Source organism: Notothenia rossii, assembly GCF_949606895.1.
Source record: "Notothenia rossii genome assembly, chromosome: 3".
NCBI lineage: Eukaryota > Metazoa > Chordata > Actinopteri > Perciformes > Nototheniidae > Notothenia > Notothenia rossii.
Window position 1 is genome coordinate 62,913,625 of NC_136901.1, and position 22,596 is coordinate 62,936,220.

The 22,596-nt window shown below is 39.4% G+C and overlaps 2 protein-coding genes across 10 annotated transcripts in view; both read left to right on the top strand.

The window, feature by feature from the left end:
- Nucleotides 1-22,596, top strand: part of LOC307031345 (uncharacterized protein) — a 113,224-nt gene that overhangs the window by 1,833 nt on the left and 88,795 nt on the right. The window lies entirely within an intron of this gene.
- Nucleotides 14,953-22,490, top strand: LOC307033230 (uncharacterized protein). Of its 8 annotated transcripts, none has more exons than XR_013806424.1 (8): nt 14,953-15,624; nt 17,331-17,518; nt 18,435-18,574; nt 19,222-19,387; nt 19,543-19,884; nt 20,506-20,641; nt 20,852-20,959; nt 21,866-22,490. XR_013806424.1 is itself a non-coding variant. In XM_079671620.1 (7 exons), exons 5-7 carry the CDS (start codon nt 20,607-20,609, stop codon nt 22,296-22,298), a joined length of 522 nt encoding a protein of 173 aa, XP_079527746.1. In that variant the 5' UTR covers nt 17,731-17,827; nt 18,435-18,574; nt 19,222-19,387; nt 19,543-19,884; nt 20,506-20,606; the 3' UTR covers nt 22,299-22,460. The 8 variants fall into 8 exon arrangements, 2 of the variants coding, with proteins under 2 accessions (XP_079527745.1, XP_079527746.1); XR_013806425.1 differs by having other exon boundaries at nt 20,852-20,905; nt 21,866-22,489; XR_013806426.1 differs by having other exon boundaries at nt 20,852-21,088; nt 21,866-22,453.

Genomic DNA, 22,596 nt, shown 5'->3' on the forward strand with positions numbered 1-22,596 from the left:
GAATTACATAACATTTTATACCTAAAAACATAAAAGCCACAATAAATAAATCACAATTATTCTAGTTATTTTTACCTCCCGTATTGCTTTCAACCCACCAGCTTTTATGGTGTTGTTACGTCACTAACTGTAAGCTTGTCACATACAGTCTATGGTCACTCAGAGTAACCTACTGTTAATATAGCTGCTGGAGAAGAAAGATCAGGGGGGGAGGGGGGGAGAGAGCTGTGGTTGATGGGCCATTAGTTGTGTAAATACACAGCTGAGAGCTGCCGTTTCATTAACACTGTTTAAAAAACGGTAACAACGGACTATTTCTCTTAGCGGATGCATGTCAATTTAAATCAATACAACTATTTTTTAAATCAATAAAAACATTTTCTAAATCCATAAAAGCATTTCAATTAATATTGGGAGTCATGTCGTTACTTTGTTGAGAATGTGGCCATGTAATAAGCGGGATAATTTGCAGTGACTTGTTCCTTATGTGGAAAATAACACGCTTCATCCAGATGAGGATCCCTCCGCTACACTTTGGGATCCTGATCGACCGACGAAGCTCCATTTAAAATATACATATTTTTGGTGAATTACTGAGTTTAGGCACGTTAATAACGTTTTAATGAAGTTGAATACAGTATATTCCTTGTGTCAGTGATTTCATGTCAATTCGGCGAACATAAACATAAATGATCGTGGTGAAGATGATGATTAAATTAGGATTAAAAATCGAGAGCCGGGCTGCATTTCCTCCCGTTCGTTTTTTTCGAATAACAAAATTATTTTGTTAAATAACAACATGTTGATGTTTTGTAAATGATTACATGTCTCTTATTTAGCACAGTAGTATGATATCCGTGACATATGGATCTTAACAAAGTTCCGCTGTACATCCAGCATACTGTATCTCACTTTATTTCACATGAGCTCCAGTGTGGAACCCCACTGCACCCCCTGGTGGATCAATGATCCATTGCAGCTGGCTCCATTATAATTACATTTATCTATCACGGGGGCGGTCTCAAGTCAAGCTGGAGGTTTTCCCTTGAGCGAGGGCAGATCACGTACCAATCACGGCCCTCGCGTTTCAAACTGTCTGAAATGAATCGCTCCATCTGTATTAAGTAAGTGGTAATAAAAAACACCTCTGATTGTAGAGGAAAAGCCTTCTCCCCTAACTCAAATAACTTTTTTGCTTTAAGACAATTTCATGAGACGTTGTCTTAACTCAATAAACATCGATGCAAACTGTTGCGTTGATTTTCTATGTTGAGCCAAGGCATTTGTTTTTAGAGTGCAGACAAGCTAGGACTCAATCAAAAAGTCTGTTCAAAAAGGCAGAATTCCAGGTAAGAAAATCATTATGGCATTTGCCATTACACATATTTAATTAAAATTTCTGTTAACACTAGAACCGCCAACAGCGTCAGCACCTACATAGATATCATTTTCAAATCATTTCATTTGTTCCTCTTCATAATTTCCTTATAAACTAAGCAGGACGATTTAAAACTCACTTAATTGGGTTAATTTTGAAATTGCTTCAGTTTATCGTCATAACAGATAAAAAAATTCAGATTCATTTTTACAATAAATCAAGGAATGATTTCTACAAACAAAAACAACATAATTAAAACAAACTACTAAAAGTAGATGACCTACATTATTCAAAAGTTTACAGTAACTTCTGATAATAACACAGGGGAAATAAACGAGGCATCTCTTTTCCTCTCTCTCTCTCTCTCTCCTGACAGCCCATCAGTATCAGGGTTAGTAAAAATGAATCCCTTGGCGGTTCTATTGTTCATTTACCCCGTTTTGTCTTCTCTTTGCTTAATCGATTTGAAACCAAGTCTAACATAGCTTAAACTTAACGTTAGCTTTCTAGCTAACACAACACATTCATGCACCTTTCTCTGTGGTTTTTTTTGTAGTGACGAATGAAGTTGGATGTTGTGGTGGTCGTGTCACTGATCTTTATGCTGCAGAACCTGCATACCGCTGTTCTCTTCTTATTAGCGTCATCGACAACATAATCCTTGAATCCATACTTGACTATTTTTGGAGTAACGCTAGCCGCTGCCATGTTAGCTGACACTCCTGCCGTCTAGTGGGTTGCCAGGTTTGCGCGCACGGCGCTATAATCACCCAATCACGTTTAGAAAAAACTAAATGTAATATCTCAATACAAAAACAAATGCAAATATTTAATTTTAAAAAGTCAAGTCCTTTCAAGTCATCTGTCTCAAGCTTAAGTCAAGTTTCAAGTCATGAATACCAAGTCAAAGTCAAGTCAAGTCTTTTGTCAATGTTAGTCAAGCAAGTCTCAAGTCCAAAAATATGCGACTCGAGTCAAGTCATGTGACTCGAGTCCCCACCTCTGGTGTTTACACACCTAATGGCCCATCAGCCATAGCTCTCTCCCCCCCATGATCTTTCTTCTCCAGCAGTTAAGTTAACTGTAGGTTTGCATATTTATGCAGTGATCTGTCTCTTCCTCTCTCCCGCAGACAGCTGATCGCTGTCAGTTATGACACGCTGTTATGGCTGTAAAGGGGTGTCTAGTTCTCCCCCCCTCGACACATAGACTGATCTTTTGTTTTTGTCCATGTCTGATTAGCTTAGACCTTTCGCGACTGCAAACATTTTTAAACAAACAAACATTGACCATACCGTTAACCAGCCCCCACCCCCCTCTGAGTGACAGGCTTACAGTTAGTGAAGTAACACTTTTTTTTTGTGAAACCGCTCAATGAACTACATCTCCCGTCTCGATGGCCGTCACTTTGGCACATTTCACTTCTTTGTTTCAGAATGAGGTGAAAAGTATTAAGCTTTAAAATATATTTTTAAGATTGACAAACATCATATGTGTAATTTGTGGCACAATTCAAACGGGATCAAAAGATAAGTTTATAAATATGAACGTTAGTTTTTACTGAAATCATCAAGTAAAGTCAACATTTCACAGTGTTTACAAACATTAACCATACCGTTCACCAGCCCCCATCCCCCTCTGAGTGACAAGCTGAGAAGTCAACAACTGTCAGGAAACATAGTATTACCCAGTTAGCTGTCTTTGTGTATTGCAACCAGCTGCAATGGATCATGGATCCACCAAGGAGAGCCATGATAGACGCTGCCACAATGAAACTCATATGAAATAAACAGCTGATTCCTCACACACACACAGAAGCCTGTTGTTTCTATGCATAAAATGGTTAGAAACATGCCTCTGGTTAATTATTATATAACTCGTTTAACTCGTTTTCTCCATAAAAGCTGGTGTGGTGGCTTTATCTGAAAACTGACAGCATAATTGCATGTATGGCCGGGGACACACATTTATTTAGATATGTTCTATAATGTTTATTATAGCCTACATCATGTAGTCCGCTGTATAGAAAACTTTAGTTTCCCCACAGCAGCAGACGCACATTCATGACGTCCGCTGGCGCATCATAAATACGTTGATAGTGTAAGTGCAGTCGGATTCTCAAAGCACTGCAGTCTCTTCTTCTAAGTCTCCCAAGGGGGATGGTCACATTCCGATGGGCAATCGGAATTACATGCAGGGCAGCATTGCCGGTCTGAAAGGGTCGGAAATATCAAACATTTAATTTGGTTAAAACAAAAACATTGCTATGAAAAATGCTGAAACACTGTGTAGAGCTGACGGAACATGCAGGCGTGAGATTTGTCTGTTTAATATTACTGCTAACAATCACACATTGAGTTCATTGTTGTGCAATGTTAAAATCAGACCGTTGTTTTTTTAAATAGTCTGAATGAAAACGGCAGCCCTCAGGGGAACTCATATTCAAATAAACAGCTGATTCCTCACACACACAGTAGTCTGTTGTTTCTATGCATAAAATAGTGAGAAACATGCCTCTGGTTAATAATTATATAACTTATTTTCTCCATAAAAGCTGGTGGGTTGAAAAAGCAATATGGGAGGTGAAAATAATTATATTGTAGAATACAGAAGTATTGTGATCATACTTGCCAACCTTGAGACCTCAGAAATCGGGAGCATTTCAAAATGCAAAATGGGGGGGGGGGGGGGGGGGTGCTAGTTTATCGCCGGAGCTGTTAGATTAACATTAACATGCTTATTGTAGTTCTAAGTGCAGCATGTAGCAGTGGCACCATCCTTGATGGACCATATGTGTGGGCAGGAAAGGAGTGAGCAGAGAGTAGAGTAGTTATCGATTCTTGTTCTGTTTTCTGTGACTATCTACCTCACCCTGTCAGACGTTCAGTTGCGCGCGCTACAAAAGAGACGTGTTACCATGGAAAACAAACAATGGTGTAGCTGTATTAAAGTCCAAGTGGAAACAGTCCTGATTAAATCTGATTTTGTCAGAAATCGGGAGAAATATGACCTCGGGAGGAAACCGGGAGAGGGCAATGAAATCGGGAGTCTCCCGCGAAAATCGGGAGGGTTGACAAGTGTGATTGTGATGCCATGGCTTTATCTGAAAACTGACAGTATACTTACATTTATGGCCCGGGACACACATATTTATTTAGATATGTTTTAAACAAGTTTAAATAAAAGGCTGGAGTGTTTCTTGCTCTGCCAGGTAGGCTACAACAAGTGGGATTTATCTTTTATTACTGTAGCATATCTTTTTTTATTCCCACTGTCACGGATATAATCATATTCTGCATTGACAAGAATATTTACTATAATATTAAATTATTGTTAATAGTTTACTGTATTATTACTTCTATAACAATCACACATTGAGTTCATTGTTGTGCAATGATACAATTAGAACGTTGTTTTTTTAAATAGTCTGAATGAAACTCCGCAGAGCTCTATTAGGTGATCAGCTGCTCAGCGGGGGCTGTGTGTGACTATCTTTGTTTACACACCCAATGACCACTCAGCCACAGCTCTCCCCCCTCCTGTGATCTCCCAACCCCCTGTGATCTCTCTTCTCCAGCAGTCTGTAGGTTTTTGTTCGCATATTTATGCTGTCCCAGTTCCTGTTGTTTCTATCGCGCATTGCCGTTATGAAATGGTCTGTGCCGGAAATATCAAACATTTAATAAAAGTGAAAAACAATTAACAAGACTTAACGTATTAATAATAATTAATTATATTTATTCCGTTTGGATGTACGATTTTTTACTTTGTTTAGAGCAGTGATCTTCTCTTCCTCTCTGCAGCAGAGAGCTAAGCGCTGTCAGACCGGACCTAACCCTGACCCTGAAAAGTATTATCATCTGAAAGTAAAATTAATCATTATGTTATTAGTATAACATACATATAAGTATTTTTAAGGTTCAAGGTTCTTTATTTGTCATACGAGCATAGCTACAGAGTAGTTATGTCGATGAAAATCTTAGGTCACAGGCTTCTCCAACAGTGCAAAACAATAATACAGAAAAAAAGAAAAATATAGTGCAAGTAAACATTAAAAAGTAAATACAAAAAGAGAAATAGTTTAAAAAAAGTGAAATAGTGAAATAAGAGTCTATATGCAAGCTATTGGAATGATATATTAGATAAATAGATAAATAATTACTGAGTAGGACATTAATGTTATGGATGTCAGTCTTATTGTCTGTGGGACGAAACTGTCTCTGAACCTGGTGGTTGGAGAGGAGCCAAACGACAATGCGGCCATCTTCACCGGCGCATATTACAGTATACAACTTGTATTTAGAAATACTCCGTTGTAATTTTTTGATGCATAAATGTTTTCATCCACTCAATGTGGCATCTGCTATAATGGGGTTAATGTATGATATTGCTTAATAATACAATACATTATAATATATGATATGATAATTACATTTTAATTTTATTCATTTCTTATTTCATAGTTTCTCATTATTATTTTGATTTTTATCGCTGATCTTATTTTTGATTTTATTAATCTGTGTGAATCTGTGCTATCCTGTTTTTCAATCTCACCCTGTTGCTGTTTGAACTACTGAATTTCCCCACAGAAGGTCATAAGGTAATAAAGGTCCATCTTATCTTATCTTCAATCAATCAATCAATCAATCAATCAATCAATCAATCAATCAACCAATCAATGTTTATTTATATAGCCCAATATCACAAATGTTACATTTGTCTCAGTGGACTTCACAGTTTGTACAGAATATCAGTATGACAATACGACACCCTCTGTCCTTAGACCCTCACATCGTACAAGGAAAAACTTCCAGAGAAAACCCACCGTTTAAAGGGGAAAATGGGAGAAACCTCACGGAGAGCAAGAGAGGAGGGATCCCTCTCCCAGGACGGACAGACGTGCAATAGATGCCGTGTGTAAATTGAAAAGATAATACATTTGTAACATAGGTAGTCCAAATGTTTGGAAATGCATGTGTGTGTATAATAGGAAGATGAATCCACAAGGATATCCATCCAGGACTTATGATCCAGGACCACAGCAACAGGCATGGCCACGAGTCAAGATCCAGGGCCCGTGATCCAGGACTCCGGACCTAAGCAACAGGACCATCCATGACTCCGGATCCCGGCGTATATAAACACCAAAAATAAAGACATTTGGGGAAGCTGGGTTATTCGGAACATGAGAGCACACAGGTATAAACAGAGAGAAGGAAGAAGTAAGATGTCCCCCGACAAACTAAGCCCATATCAGCAAAACTAGGGGCTGAATCTAATCAGCCCTAACGATAAGCTTTATCAAAAAGGAAGGTCTTAAGCGCACTCTTAAAAACGGATAGGGTGTCTGCCGCCCGAACACAAACTGGAAGCTGATTCCACAAATGTGGAGCTTGATAAGAAAAGGCTCTGGCTCCCATTGTACCTTTTAGAGACTCTAGGAACAACCAACAACCCTGCATTCTTGGAACGCAATGCCCTAGTAGGACAGTAGGGTATAATGAGTTCTTTAAGGTAAGATGGCGCCTGCCCATTAAGGGCTTTGTAGGCGAGAAGAAGAATTTTAAATTCTATCCTGTGTTCTATAGGGAGCCAGTGTAAGGCAGCCAGAACAGGAGTTATGTGGTCCCTTTTCCTAACTCTGATTATTACACGTGCTGCAGCATTTTGAATCAGCTGAAGCGACTTAACTGACTTCTTGGTACACCCTGATAATAAGGAGTTACAATAATCCAGCCTTGAAGTAACAAATGCATTGACTAGTTTCTCTGCATCGTTTTGAGGCAAGATATGCCTGATTTTTGCAATGTTACGTAGATGGAAGTAGGCAGTCCTAGAAATTGATTTTATGTGGGCGTTGAAGGATAAATCCTGATCAAATATAACACCAAGATTCCTTACAGTCTCAAATTAATGCCATCCATAGTTAGTATATCTTTAGATAATTTGTTTCGTAGATTCTTCGGGCCGAGTACAATAACTTCAGTTTTGGTTGTGTTTAAGATCAAAAAGTTTAAGGTCATCCACGTTTTTAAGTCCTTGAGGCAGTCTTGAATTTTATTTGGATGATTAATTTCATCAGGCTTGATTGATAAATATAGTTGAGTATCATCCGCATGACAATGAACATTTACAGAATGATTCCTTATAATATTGCCTAACGGAAGCATATATAATGTGAACAAAATAGGTCCCAGCACTGAGCCCTGTGGCACTCCATGGCTAACTTTGGTTTGCGTGGAAGATTCATTGTTGACACGTACAAACTGAGAGCGTTCAGATAGATAGGACCTAAACGAGCCTAAAGCAGTTCCCTGTATGTCAACTAAGTGCTCTAGTCTTTGCAATAAGATATCATGGTCGATTGTATCAAATGCAGCACTGAGATCGAGCAAAACAAGAATAGAGACAAGTCCCTTGTCTGAGGCTATTAGAATGTCATTTGTGACTTTAACCAGAGCTGTCTCTGTGCTATAACGTGTTCTAAAGCCAGACTGAAAATCTTCAAATTAATCATTGTTTTCTAAGTAATCACACAACTGTTTTGCGACTGCTTTCTCAAGAATTTTTGAGAGGAACGGAAGATTAGAAATAGGTCTATAGTTGGCTAAAACCTCTGGATCGAGGTTGTGCTTTTTAAGATGCGGTTTTATCACTGCTACTTTGAATGATTGTGAAACATAGCTTGATAATAAAGACATATTCATAATATTTAATAAAGAAGTGCTAATTAATGGAAAAACTTCCTTCAACAGCTTAGTTGGAATTGGGTCTAACATACATGTTGATGGTTTAGAAGAGAGAATCATTGAATTTAATTGTTCAAGGTTTATGGCTGAAAAGCATTCTAGTTTACTATCTAGTGTAATTTTAGAACTTACATTTCCAGGAGCTGTTGATAATAATATACTGGTCAAAGGCAAGAGGTCATTGATTTTGTTTCTAAGAGTAACAATTTTATCGTTAAAAAAGCACATAAAATCATTGCTACTGAGTGCTATGGGAATAGAAGGCTCAGTCGAGCTGTGGCTCTCTGTCAGCCGGGCTACAGTGCTGAAAAGAAATCTTGCATTATTCTTATTCTCATCTATTAATGAAGAGTAGTAGGCTGCCCTCGCTTTACGCAGTGCTTTCATATATTCATTGAGAGTAATATGCCAAATGAAACGAGATTCTTCAAGTTTAGTGGAACGCCATATCCTTTCAAGTTGTCTCGACTTTTTGCTTTATTTTGCGGGTTTCGGCATTATGCCATTGAGCTAATCTATGTTGTTTTATTTTCTTCTTTTTCAAAGGAGAAACAGAGTCTAATTTTATTCGCAGGGCATCTGTAGCACTATCAACAACATGATCAATTTGGGGTGGTGTACATTTTGTATACGTTTCCTCCCCTACATGCAGACATGCTATCGAGTTAAGTATTGGTGGAATCTCTTCCTTAAATTTGGCTATAGCACTAACAGATAGGTTTCTGCTGCAAGAGCTTTTGACTAATGCTTTGTAGTCTCGTAACAGTATTTCAAAAGTTACTAAGAAATGATCGGATAAAGCAGGATTATGCGGTTCGACTAATAGTTGCTCAATTTCAATACCATAAGTCAGAACAATCAATCAATCAATCAATGTTTATTTATATAGCCCAATATCACAAATGTTACATTTGTCTCAGTGGACTTCACAGTTTGTACAGAATATCAGTATGACAATACGACACCCTCTGTCCTTAGACCCTCACATCGTACAAGGAAAAACTTCCAGAGAAAACCCCACAGTTTAAAGGGAAAAATGGGAGAAACCTCAGGGAGAGCAACAGAGGAGGGATCCCTCTCCCAGGACGGACAGACGTGCAATAGATGCCGTGTGTAAATTGAAAAGATAATACATTTGCAACATAGGTAGTCCAAATGTTTGGAAATGCATGTGTGTATAATAAGAAGATGAATCCACGAGGATATCCATCCAGGACTTATGATCCAGGACCACAGCCACGACTCAAGATCCAGGACTCGCAATCCATGACACAGGACCGCAGGATCATCCATGACTCCGGATCCCGGCGTATATAGACACCAAAAAGAAAGAAATTTGGGGAAGCTGGGTTAATCGGAACATGAGAGTACACAGGTATAGACAGAGAGAAGGAAGAAGTAAGATGTCCCCCGACAAACTAAGCCTATATCAGCAAAACTAGGGGCTGAATCTAATCAGCCCTAACTATAAGCTTTATCAAAAAGGAAGGTCTTAAGCGCACTCTTAAAAACGGATAGGGTGTCTGCCGTCTGAACACAAACTGGAAGCTGATTCCACAAAAGTGGAGCTTGATAAGAAAAGGCTCTGGCTCCCATTGTACTTTTAGAGACTCTAGGAACAACCAACAACCCTGCATTCTTGGAACGCAATGCCCTAGTAGGACAATAGGGTATAATGAGTTCTTTAAGGTAAGATGGCGCCTGCCCATTAAGGGCTTTGTAGGCGAGAAGAAGAATTTTAAATTCTATCCTGTGTTCTATAGGGAGCCAGTGTAAGGCGGCCAGAACAGGAGTAATGTGGTCCCTTTTCCTAACTCTGGTTAGTACACGAGCTGCAGCATTTTGAATCAGCTGAAGCGACTTGACTGACTTCTTGGTACACCCTGATAATAAGGAGTTACAATAATCCAGCCTTGAAGTAACAAATGCATGGACTAGTTTCTCTGCATCGTTTTGAGGCAAGATATGCCTGATTTTTGCAATGTTACGTAGATGGAAGTAGGCGGTCCTTGAAATTGATTTTATGTGGGTGTTAAAGGATAAATCCTGATCAAATATAACACCAAGATTCCTTACAGTCTCACTGGAGGCCAAATTAATGCCATCCATAGTTAATATATCTTTAGATAATTTGTTTCGTAGATTTTTCGGGCCAAGTACAATAACTTCAGTTTTGGTCGTGTTTAACATCAAAAAATGTAAGGTCATCCACGTTTTTAAGTCCTTGAGGCAGTCTTGAATTTTATTTAGATGATTAATTTCATCAGGCTTGATTGATAAATATAGTTGAGTATATTCCGCATAACAATGAAAGTTTACAGAATGATTCCTTATAATATTGCCTAATGGAAGCATATATAGGGTCAACAAGGTCGAGAGTGTGATTATAGCAGTGGGTTGGTTTATTTACACTCTGACGGAAAACAACAGAATATAATATAGAGTTAAATGCAACAGTAAGGCTATTTTTATCATCGTCAACATGAATGTTAAAGTCACCTACCATAATTACTTTATCTGTTTTAAGTACCAAAGTTGATAAAAACTCAGAGAATTCTGATAAGAATTCTGAATAAGGACCTGGTGCACGGTACACTGTAACAAATAAGATCCGAGTCGCTGGGGGCATTGCCAAATTATCTTAATGTATAAGTTGATTTACTTCGATCTACTGTACTTTGTAAAAACACCCCAACAATATTACAAAAAATATACTGCATAAAGCAAACTATTGCAAAAGTATGAGCATAAAAAATAAAGAAGTGTAAACATTTACATTATTATGATTATTTAATATATAAAGACTATACATTATTGAATTACAATTAAGATAATAAGATCAGATATACTTTATTTGATCTAAAATATTGATGTTTTTTTGTTATAGTAGCCTGTGAAAACCATAACAAATAAGTTATTAAATGCTACAGTATTCAGCAAACACAACTGCAGAGCTGCAACATTGCAAACAGACTAAGTTCTACAACACCAAGTTGTCTTTGTGTATTTGCGAATGAAGCGCAATCTCATGGTTAAATCCTGTAATTGAACAAATGGAGAAATTTGGCAACGCCCCCAGCCACTGGGACCCGCTGGGTCTTTGGTTGGAATCCGCAAATTGAGTCCTATCTGGAGTGCTACATCTGTATGGAGGCATATCGCTTTCATTCCCTACAAAACATGTCCTATTGTCATTGTCACAGACATTAGAGGAAAGGACAAAAATAACCCTCTCTCTGCTCTGTCTCTCTCATTTTCTATTCATAATTAAAGTGTCTCAGAGGACCCTTGCACTGTGCTGCCCTATTTCCATATTCACACACAAAGGAAGGCTTTTTATGCTTTGTTCTGTCTGGAGAAATCACTGCATTTCTTCTCATAAATGGTGTCTTCCCGTCGCCACAGAATTGGATTGCTCTCTCATTCAGAATGTGATCTGTTGGCTTCTATCGACAGCATCTAGGCCTGTCGCGATAATCGATAAATTGACTTATCGTACGATAAATAAAAATGGACTCGATAAATGTTCTGAGCTCGATAAATTTCCGTTTACATAAAGATGTGACCAGCATTTTAGCCTGGAGCGCTGTGGCTGCCAGGCGCGCTGTGAGGGGCGGGGCTGACACACAGCCAGGTCATGACACTCCGCGTGCACGTGCAGCAGCGTAGCAGCCAAATTAATAATATAGCGACAAGCGGGAGACAACGTGTGACTTACTCGCGGGGAATTTAAAGTGAAATGGAATTGGTTACAAAACCTAACTACACATCTCGATTCTCCGGTGTGGCAGTATTTTGGATTCAAACCAAATCAACGAGGCGAACCTACGGACTTGAATGAGCCGGGCGGTGTGTCGCATTGGTTTAAAAAAGGTAGCGACAAAAGCAGGCAATACCACGCATTTTAAACCACCTAAAACACAACCACCCCATTCCGTTTTCCCAGCTGGGAGCAAACACGGCAGCTGGAGATGGAGAGCCCCCGCCCGACAATGCAAACATGTTGGTGTTCCTTACTCGAAAACTTAGAAAAACAGATTTGGATATGGCCTGTTGAGGCATCTGGGTCTTTGACAGTGGACTGTACACTTGACTGTTGTTTTAAGGAGGGTTTTTTTGCTTGTGAGATAATGTGTGCTCATATTTATTTATTTATATATATATATATATGAGAGAGAGAGAGCTCTGTTTTCCAGCCTGACTCTATTTAATGTATTGTTTTGGTTGTGTGTGATTTAATTAATTTATTATAATTTAATTAATTGGTTTTATTTATTATATATAATTTATATATTTTAATATTATTTCACATTTCATTTGCAATTTTGAATGTTCAATAAAAAGTTATGTTTGAAAGGATGTACTTGAAATATTATTATATATTATCATTATGTCTAAAATGGTCTTAAAACGGTGCCGACAATATTATCGTTTATCGCAATAATTTCCAGAAAAATGTATCGTCCAACACAATTAATTATCGTGACAGGCCTAACAGCATCCCAACATCACAGTATACTGTGGCCCGTATATAATTTTTTTTCTGTGCATGCAGGGTCCAAAGTCCAAACAAATAACACAAACAGACTAACTGATGTTTAAGTCTGTGTGAAGATCAGAGCGTGTCAGGCCAGTGTCACTCTACAAACTATTCAAAGAGGTCATAGTAGAATAAACGCTCCCATCCGCTGCAGACAGCTGCAGTTTGAATGGAACGATAATCTAAGTGTCCCCATTCTGCTTTTATTAATGTGACACACATCCATGTTTCCTCTCTGTGTCCTCGGCAGCATCAGACTCACTCGCTTGTATTTTGTAAATCACATATACAAAGAGAGTGCAACTTCTACATTCCTCACATGTTGTTATAAGGGCTGTCAAGTTAACGCGTTAATGCACATTTTTTTTAACGCCACTAATTATTTTAACGCGATTAATGCATGTGTATTTTTTTTCCTCGGCCGCCCCCTAGTTTCAGAGCGCATCGAGTTTAAAATACCATCTACAAGCTGATGCTGACAGCGTATGGAAAGCCAAAAGTGCCATAATACGGGGGTGAAAAAACGCGCGAACATACGGGGAGGTCCGTTTTTTCGCGCGAAAAAACGCGCGAACATACGGGGAGGTCCGTTTTTTCGCGTGAAAAAACGGGCCAATATACGGGCGAATGTTCGCGCGGTTTTTTATATGATAATGAGCCCCTCCTTCTGATTTCCTTAGCCAATAAGTTCAAAGTGTCTGTAACCAATCAGTGAAGGGTAAAGCCAGACCAAAACAATCTGTAGATGAAAAGTTCCTGACATGGTGAGGCTGTGCTGTAAATTGTGCATTATTCCAGATTCAGGGGACTAAGTATTAATTTGCCTTTGAATATAATAAATATATCAATCAATATATCAATATAACCTGCCTTCATTGTTTTTTTTAAATAAAATGGCATTACCCTTTTCCTTAAACCTCTGGAGTGTGAAGTGAAGGTATTTTCTCAATTTTTAGATGTCTCCTTAAATCCACTTTTAAATGTACTTCTTATAACATGGCATGGTGTTACATGTCAAAATGTTCAGTAGTCTCTGGTGTTGCTAGAAATGCAAATTCACTCACCTTAGAGCACTGTCTTATGAGAAACCTAGCTTAGAAATCCGATTTTTGGAAAACTTCAAAACTGTTGTGAAACACATATGTACTCATGTCATCCATTTTTTTTGGTGTTTCAGATTTTGTTCACCAAAGTCTTTGGTTCACAAAAGTAGTGAAATATATCAATTACACTATAAGCCTATATAAAAGTGTTGTTCATGTCTAAAATGAAAATGTGTAAATTATAATTTAGAGTAAAATATTTCCATCCCTCTACTTTCACCACAGAAAAGTTACATCAGGACTGAATAATGACTTCATATTCCATACCAAGGTTTATGTGATGTGTACAAATACAAATTCAGCATTTCAACTTTATTTTTCAACCAACTATTTATGTTAACATATGAAACTGTAAAATCTCAATATTTCCAATATCAGAACTTTTTCAACCAACTATTCATTATAAATGTAAAGACAGGGGGTCTTTGTCCATGGTCTTTGTCTGTCTTCCAAGACAGTGGGTCTGGCTGCTGTGTAGGTGGGGCTGATGGTGCATGGCCTGCTGGTGGCTGTGTCGGAGGGAGGTAGGTGGGATTGTCCCGGGTTGATGCTGGGATTGTCCCGGGTTGATGCTGGTGGCTGGATGGGAGGTACGTGTGCTAGGCGAGACTTCTTTGCTGGCTGGGTTGATCGTGATGGCTGTGGTGGAGACCTTTGTATCGAGGTGTATCTTAATCTTGTGGCAGGCACAGATGGAGGTGGAGGCCGCTGTAGGGATGCTGGTCCTCTGGTCCTCGGGTCCTTGGTGGTGATGGCTGTGGTGGACGCCTTTGTACCGAGGTGTATCTTAATCTTGTGGCAGGCACAGATGGAGGTGGAGGCCGCTGTAGGGATGCTGGTCCTCTGGTCATTGGTGGTGATGGCTGTGGTGGAGGTCTTTGAGCCACGGTAGATTTTGACCTGGGGGCCGGCACAGATGAAGGTTCTGGCTGCTGGATAAACGCCACCTCTGGGCCACTAGGCCCAGGCAGCTGTGAAATCTGAAGGAAAAAAAACATACCTTTACATTTAGCAAATCAAAATAACTGTATGACGTATTTTTCTCTAATCAAAAATGGAAATAAATCCACATGCCATATTATGACTTTTATGAAGGATTAAAGCCTTCTTCATTTCCAGTATATAATACAGTGATAACACACACCACCCGGTTGACTGTACTCACTTTAACCTGGCTCTGTTGTCCACTGATAGGCATAGTGCTGTGTACCTGGACTCACATTCAGGTTCAGGTCCGGACTCAAGTCCAGAGGTTCAGGTTCAGGTCCGGACTTATAAGTCCGGACTTGGGTCAAGTTGTGTGAGTAACTAAAGTGAACTTATTGTGAGCTAATTATCAATTGAAAATAAACTCATAATCAACTCAAATTCAAACTCGTCAGGTTTATTGTGCCCCCTTCCAACTTGTGTCTACACCATGTATTTTCTATAACTCTACATGTGTTACTAACTACACAACACAACTACATACATAGTGATGTACATACAAGACTCAATCTGCAAGAGTACAAGTCTATGTGTTCTTGTTCAAGAACAACAGCATATTGACATTGTTTGGGTGAAGTGTTGCTCTTTCGGCAGACACTATATCACCATACATGCAAAGGAGTTAGCTTAGCTACACTACCAAATATGGCAACCAGCATCCCACGCTGTCAGTGTCCACTATGTCTAAGCCAGCTTCCCTTGACGTCACACAGATCTCGCGAGCAGTTGCGATATTTTGCGAGACTTCGTGAGTTCAGTAATGGCCGCCATATCAGAAGCCAAAACAATGTTTTTCGTCTTTTCTCTGCGCAAATTTCTCGATCTATGGAAGGTTTTAGATGGTTTAGAACAAAAAGGAGAATATACGTAAGTACCGGTTCCCGACGTTCCGGTTTTAACCGGACTTGAACCGAAACTTTTTACAAGTCCAGTACCGGTTCGGCGTACCGGTACGCAGCACATCATAGGCACAATATTAGCATAGCATTAGCGCGCTATTAGAATTTCAATAATATGAACAATTATGAACTCAGACCAGCATTTCACATATTTATACAAGCAGAATACACTTGAAATGTAAGCCAAACTACTGCACGGGAGTCATACACCTAGTAACATAGAAGAACAAAGAAGCTAGCGGACGCCATTAGCCACTGTAGTGGAGCCGAACTAGCTGACAGAATGACATTAAACTACACATAAAGAACAGTTTCAAAAACACTTCTTAGATCGAAATATGACATAATCTTTGTACACACTACTAACCTGTTGAACAGGAGAAATGAATGAAGCAGAGGGAACGTTGTTGCCGTTCCAGCCAGAATGCCAAGTCTGCGGCAGACACATAATAACAACACTTACTTTACGGCATGCGCTCAGCAACACATTCCCTTTTACGGCATGCCCACTGAGGCCTTTCCGTGTCCTATACTGCCCTCTGCTGTTTGTAATGATATACAATATTTAACATAAACATGCCTTCGAGAGTATAACTTAATTTATACAAGACAATATACATTGAAAATGTGCCCACATATTTATGCGGTTATCTGAATCATATTTTCTACCCCTTATATTCGAAAATATATGATTAAATATCTAAAATATGCGCACTTCGACGCTGCGTGGGTGGACTCCAGTTATATCTTTCAAACTAAATCTATCCACTATCTGCTTGTAGACTAACGGTCAAAGGGTCTAATATCCGGGAGGGCCGGGCTCGAGTCTCGGAAAGGAAACGTTTTTTTGTGTTATCTCTTTTCATTCACTTACAATCTTTGTATAAATGCAAAGTATTCCAAGGTCTGCTTCACCTTAATTGTCCCAACTGCTTTGCAACAGCTGTCTGTTCTCCAGTTGTTTAAGGTGGTAGCCTGTCGCCTGCGTTCATGTTTCAAATAAATGGGAATTGATCAGCCTCAGATGTATTAATTTATAAAAAAAAAAAAATTTTAATTCGAATGTTTCTCTTCAGTGCAATTGCAATTGCACATTGCATCATTTTTGTGTTCTTTGTTCTGTTTTAGAAAGGAAGGATTTTTTACTTTTTTCGTTGTCTACAAAACCGGAAAAACAACATAATTGTGCTTTTCCAGACACTGAAGAAAGAAAAATACCATGAATTTTCGGTATCAGGGCTGTTAGGGAAAAGATCAGGCAATATATCTTGAGAGAAAACTTATCTTTTGATCCCGTTTGAATTGTGCCACGAATTACACTTATGATGTTTGTCATCTTAAACAATCACTTCCATGTCAAAAAACTCAGTTTGTCGTAAAACTGTTGAAATATAAGACTATGAAAAATACGCAACTAGAAATAAGTGAAATGTGCCAACGTGACGGCCGTCTTGGTGTGTGGTGCGCGACGGGAGATGTAGGTCATTGACTGGTTTCAGGCAAAAAAAAAGTGTTACTTCACAGTTTTACGACACATTTAAATTTTTTTGACTTGCAAAATTATCTTTTAAATTGACAAAAATCATATGTGTAATTTGTGGTTCAATTCAAACGGGATCGAAAGATAATCTTTCTCTCTCCATTTACTTCAATACATACCTTTTCCGAAATAAGGTCCCATGGAGCTCAACCGGAAAGGGAGGGACTTCGCCTCTCTATAAGCATGCAGCAGCAGTAGCAGCAGCCGGAAAAATGTCCACGAGAAACTTCATCTTGCGTTGCAAAAGGACAATAAATGACTGCACAAGACTTCTCCAAACAGATGATGCCGGTCATGCCGTGTTACAATCCACAGTAACGAGGTAAGGGCCAAGCCTATTGCTACTGTTAGAAATTAAAATCAATGTTTTAATGGGGAAATGTAGTTTAAACATGCCGTCAGTTTTAATGCTCTTTTATACTGAAAAACCAGAAATTCTTGTGCACAAGCAGTTAAGCTTTTATTCTGAAAATCCTTCATCTCCGGTTAGCATTTAGCATGTGGCTAATATACGATTTCCTGAAGAGGTGAATCTAGTAGCGAAATGAGAGAGTGGTGCAAACCGAAGCCTACTGACTTAACACTACAACTATAGATGTCGAGATACTACCATGCTGAATATTAAATGAAGGTACAGTTTATTTGAATACATTATTTACAGACGAGAGTAGCATGTGACAACATCCGGAATGACCGGAAACCAAACGAGCCGAGAAGTATTGTTTAGAGTATTGATTACAGCGTTTAGAATGTGTTAAATGAAGAGTGATGAAAGAGAATATGAGGAGAAAAGGCGTGTTAAGCATATATTGAATGTGAAAAGAACCTATCCTCTGTTTAAATGCAATAACGGACATTAGAGACGAGGCGAGCCGGCTGGCGGGGAGGAGCCAGCAGACGATATATAAACAGCACCGGAGGAGAGATCCGGGCTCTTCTCTTCCCTATCGAGGAGAGCCAGATCACAGCTGTTTGTCTGACTGAACAATATTCTGTCTGTAACACTACCGCGCCTCTTTTAATTAAAGTACCCAATTGAACTTTCACAGAGACTCCATTTAGTCTCCTATTTTAAAGCTTCTCTCCTGGACGGGAGAATAACGTACACAGTTAACACTACTACCAACACAAAGGAATGTAGTTTGTTTTTGCATGTAACCTAAACTGAGGTTGTGTGAGATCTTTCACACTTACAAATTCTGTCTTCTCCCCTATTTCACCAAACCGTTTACTGGCAGGTTAGAAACCATGGAAAGGAGCCTCGAGTGGTCACGGGGCAGGCTAATTAACGTCCCTACAGCTGATCTTTTACTTCAGGACCTTCGGGAATATATACTTGAAGTCCGGAGATCTTGGCCTACCACACCCGCACAACAAGGTAGGTCGATGTGATAGTTGTTCACTTTAGCATAGGCTTTCGTTGATAAACCAGTGCTAGTATTGTTGAGTACTAAGTGTCCAACAGGCCAATACATTTTAAAGTAATTATTTGTTTTAAATATGGGTAATACCAATATAAACACCTTTTTTAATCTGTAGTTGCCAGCTATTAATTACAACATTCTGGTGAGACGCTCTGAGTCTCGAGTTGTCCACTTAAAACTGTACTCCAAATTCCACCTTTATATCCTGCCACAGTAGAGGAGACGCTATTCCCCCTCCCCCGTCGAGGGCAGTCTGGCCATCTGTAGTACACCACGTATCATCAAACGTGTGAATGAGGACATTGAAAGGGTGCCAGAGGGGGAGTCTCTGTCTTCAGGGTTGGAAGACACAGACTGCAACTATGTATCTCTATGCCCATACACATTTATGCTTTTGTTCTTACTGTATACTACAACTATAGTGTATTGCATGTCCACTGGTTTAATGCCAAACTGCATTTCATTTTTTTTTAAAGTATCTTTAGGCTGGGCAATGACAATAAAATAGACGCATTGTGTGCGTTTCTGGCACAACGGCATAAATGCGTTGCTTTTACAACAATGACAATAAATGTAATCTAATGTTTTGCTGTTGTTGCAGGTCATTCTGGCTACCACGCCCCACTCATTTTGTTGGGTGGTCGAGGTCCCCCACAATTCAGCATTTCCAGAGAGCAAATCTCTTTTTTGAGGAGCTGTGGTTTTACAGCAACAAAGATGGCACAGATATTAAAAGTATCTCTGCGCACAGTGAGACGGCGATTGAGGTATGTAGCAATGTCTTCAACATTGGAAGTGCCATCTTGTCTCAATTTATTGTAAACATCCCAAGGAGGGGTTGTAGCCATGTTACACTATGCATGTTGTAAAGTAAATCTGAATACCGTAGGTCTCATATATTTAAAACATGTTTATTTTTCAGGCAGTTCCACATGCTGCGCTCTGGGACATACTCCACCATCTCAGATGCTACACTAGACGACCTCATCAAGGAGATAGTGGCTGGGAATAACCAGATTGGCCCTGAATCTGTCAGGGCACAGCTGCAGGCCCAGCAGATGTGGATACAGAGACGCAGAGTGCGGGACAGCATGAGGCGGATAGACCCAGAAGCAGCTTCACTGGACATGTCCTCTCAAGCTGCAGAAGACAACTCCAAAACAGTGGAGGATCTGCAGAAGCAACTGCAGGAGTTAAGAGTCCAGCGAGAGTTTTGCTAACAGAGGTTTGCTGGCTCCGACGACAACATCCGATTCTATACAAGGTAATGTTTTGGCTAAATTCTATCCAAGTTTTTGAGATGGGTTAGCTTATAAAGAATCCTGTTTACCTGCCGTGTGACCGCTGACTATATGCATGCAGTGTTGGAATAAGTACTCAACTTAACTGAAGTATAAGTACAAATACTATGGTTTTAAAATACTCCTGAACTGAACATGTAGAATCATAAATCCTGTGTTTTCATATATAAAAAGTAACTAGAAACTATGAAGGTTAACTAAATGTGGTGGAGTAAAACATATTAATACTAACAACATACTGATAATATTTTACTACAAGTGGAAATCTTCAAAACCTTACCAAAGTAAAAGTATGTCAATATCCACTGCGTTTCCCCCAGTTGCACACGTAAGAATGAAGAGTAAACGTAGTCATTGTGTGTAAAATGTTCCCTGTATGTTTTAGATTATTATTACTGCTGCTAATGTAGTTGCTACATTTTACTGCTGTAGATTACTATACCTGCACCTAGTGCCTTCTTACTCAGTCTATTTGAATTGTAATGTATTATAGCAAACAAGAGGAAAGCATTAGCCCATGTGTTACAGTTAACACGATTGTATTTACTGTCAATTAATGACTGACATGTGTCTTTTGTGTACAGATTCCCGAGCTATAACCACCTGATGGCCTTCTGGTTTTTAATTGAGCCTTCAATTCATTAAATGGTTTGTGTTACTAGAGCGATATCAACTGCCAAGAGTAATGAAGAAGTGGTTACACACGCACGTCCATCAACGGTAGGTTACGTTTCTTTTAACACACAATCTAAACACAAACTGAAGGGAAAATGTCTCTCCGACATTTCATTGCTTTTGTGTAGGCTAAAAGGCTAAAGTACTCAATCCTTTTTGAATACATCAGAGAACTAAAACAACTTAATGTTTTTCCCATAGTGTGCTACACTCATGACATTAATATAGTAACCTTTTTTTGTTGTTATCTTCCAGAGACAGCTGCTTCAGCCAATTGACGAGTTCTTCCTTTTTCTATGCTTCCTGTCGGTGGGTTTGAAAGAGAGGGACCTTGCAAACCGCTTCAACGTACACCAGTCCACTGTGAGCCGCATCATTGCAACATGGACAAGTTTTCTTACAACTTTATTGGGGTCACAGTGCATCTGGCTTACACCTGCAGAAGTTCAAGCCCACCTCCCAGAGGCATTCAAAGATTTCCCAGACACACAGGTGATCCTGGATTGCACAGAGCTGAGGTGTCAAACACCATCCTCACTCCTCCTCCAAAGTGAAATGTATTCTACATAGAAATCTCACTGCACCATGAAAGCCCTGGTTGGCATAGCCCCACATGGTGCAGTGACATTTGTTTCCAGTCTGTATGGTGGTTCTGTCAGCGACAAGGAGATTTTCAAACAATCTGGAATAGCTGCGTTGTTGACTGAAAACATAGCAGTGATGGTAGATAAGAGCTTCCTGATCAGCGATTGCTGCAAATGCAAGGTGTACTGCCCACCTTTTCTGTCAAAGCAGAAGCAAATGCCAGCCTATGAGGTGAGGGAGACACAGGCCATTGCCAGACTGAGGGTTCATGTAGAGCGTGTCATTAGGAGGATAAAAGAGAACAAACTTTTTGATGGTGAATCCCACATAGGTATTGTTTGTATTCTTATCGATAGTCATGAACTTTCTCTTGTGACAAAATAGACTCTCCGTTAGTAAACGTTTACTCTGTGTAAAAGTGATTTCTGTGTGTAAAAGTGAGGTAACATGTGTAGATGAATAACATCAACTTGTATTCGTCCCACACATACACACCTATAGATGTAGTTATATTTGTGTCTGTGACTTTATATTGAATGGGAAATACCTGTGTAAGAGAGAGACTCCTGTCCCGCCTCTCCATTTTATTTTTAGTTGTGCATTGTTATTTGTGCTTTAGAAACATTCCACTTGAACTTTATTTGAATGAACTTAGTAGTAATTATTGTCCTATATTTCTTTCAGATTTCACAGCTGCCTGGGCCTAGGAGAAAGAACCTCCATCTGTGCCTGCACCAAGGTCAAGATCTACCGTTGCTCAAGGGCCTTCACCAGAGCCATCACCACCGAGGACCAAAGGACCAGCATCACTACAGCGGCCTCCATCTGTCCCTGCCACAAGATCAAGATACACCTCGGTACAAAGGCCTCCACCACAGCCATCGCGATCAACCCAGCCAGCAAAGAAGTCTCGCCTAGCAGACGTACCTCCAATCCAGCCACCAGCATCAACCCGGGACAATCCCAGCATCAACCCGGGACAATCCCACCTACCTCCCTCCGACACAGCCACCAGCAGGCCATGCACCATCAGCCCCACCTACACAGCAGCCAGACCCACTGTCTTGGAAGACAGACAAAGACCATGGACAAAGACCCCCTGTCTTTACATTTATAATGAATAGTTGGTTGAAAAAGTTCTGATATTGGAAATATTGAGATTTTACAGTTTCATATGTTAACATAAATAGTTGGTTGAAAAATAAAGTTGAAATGCTGAATTTGTATTTGTACACATCACATAAACCTTGGTATGGAATATGAAGTCATTATTCAGTCCTGATGTAACTTTTCTGTGGTGAAAGTAGAGGGATGGAAATATTTTACTCTAAATTATAATTTACACATTTTCATTTTAGACATGAACAACACTTTTATATAGGCTTATAGTGTAATTGATATATTTCACTACTTTT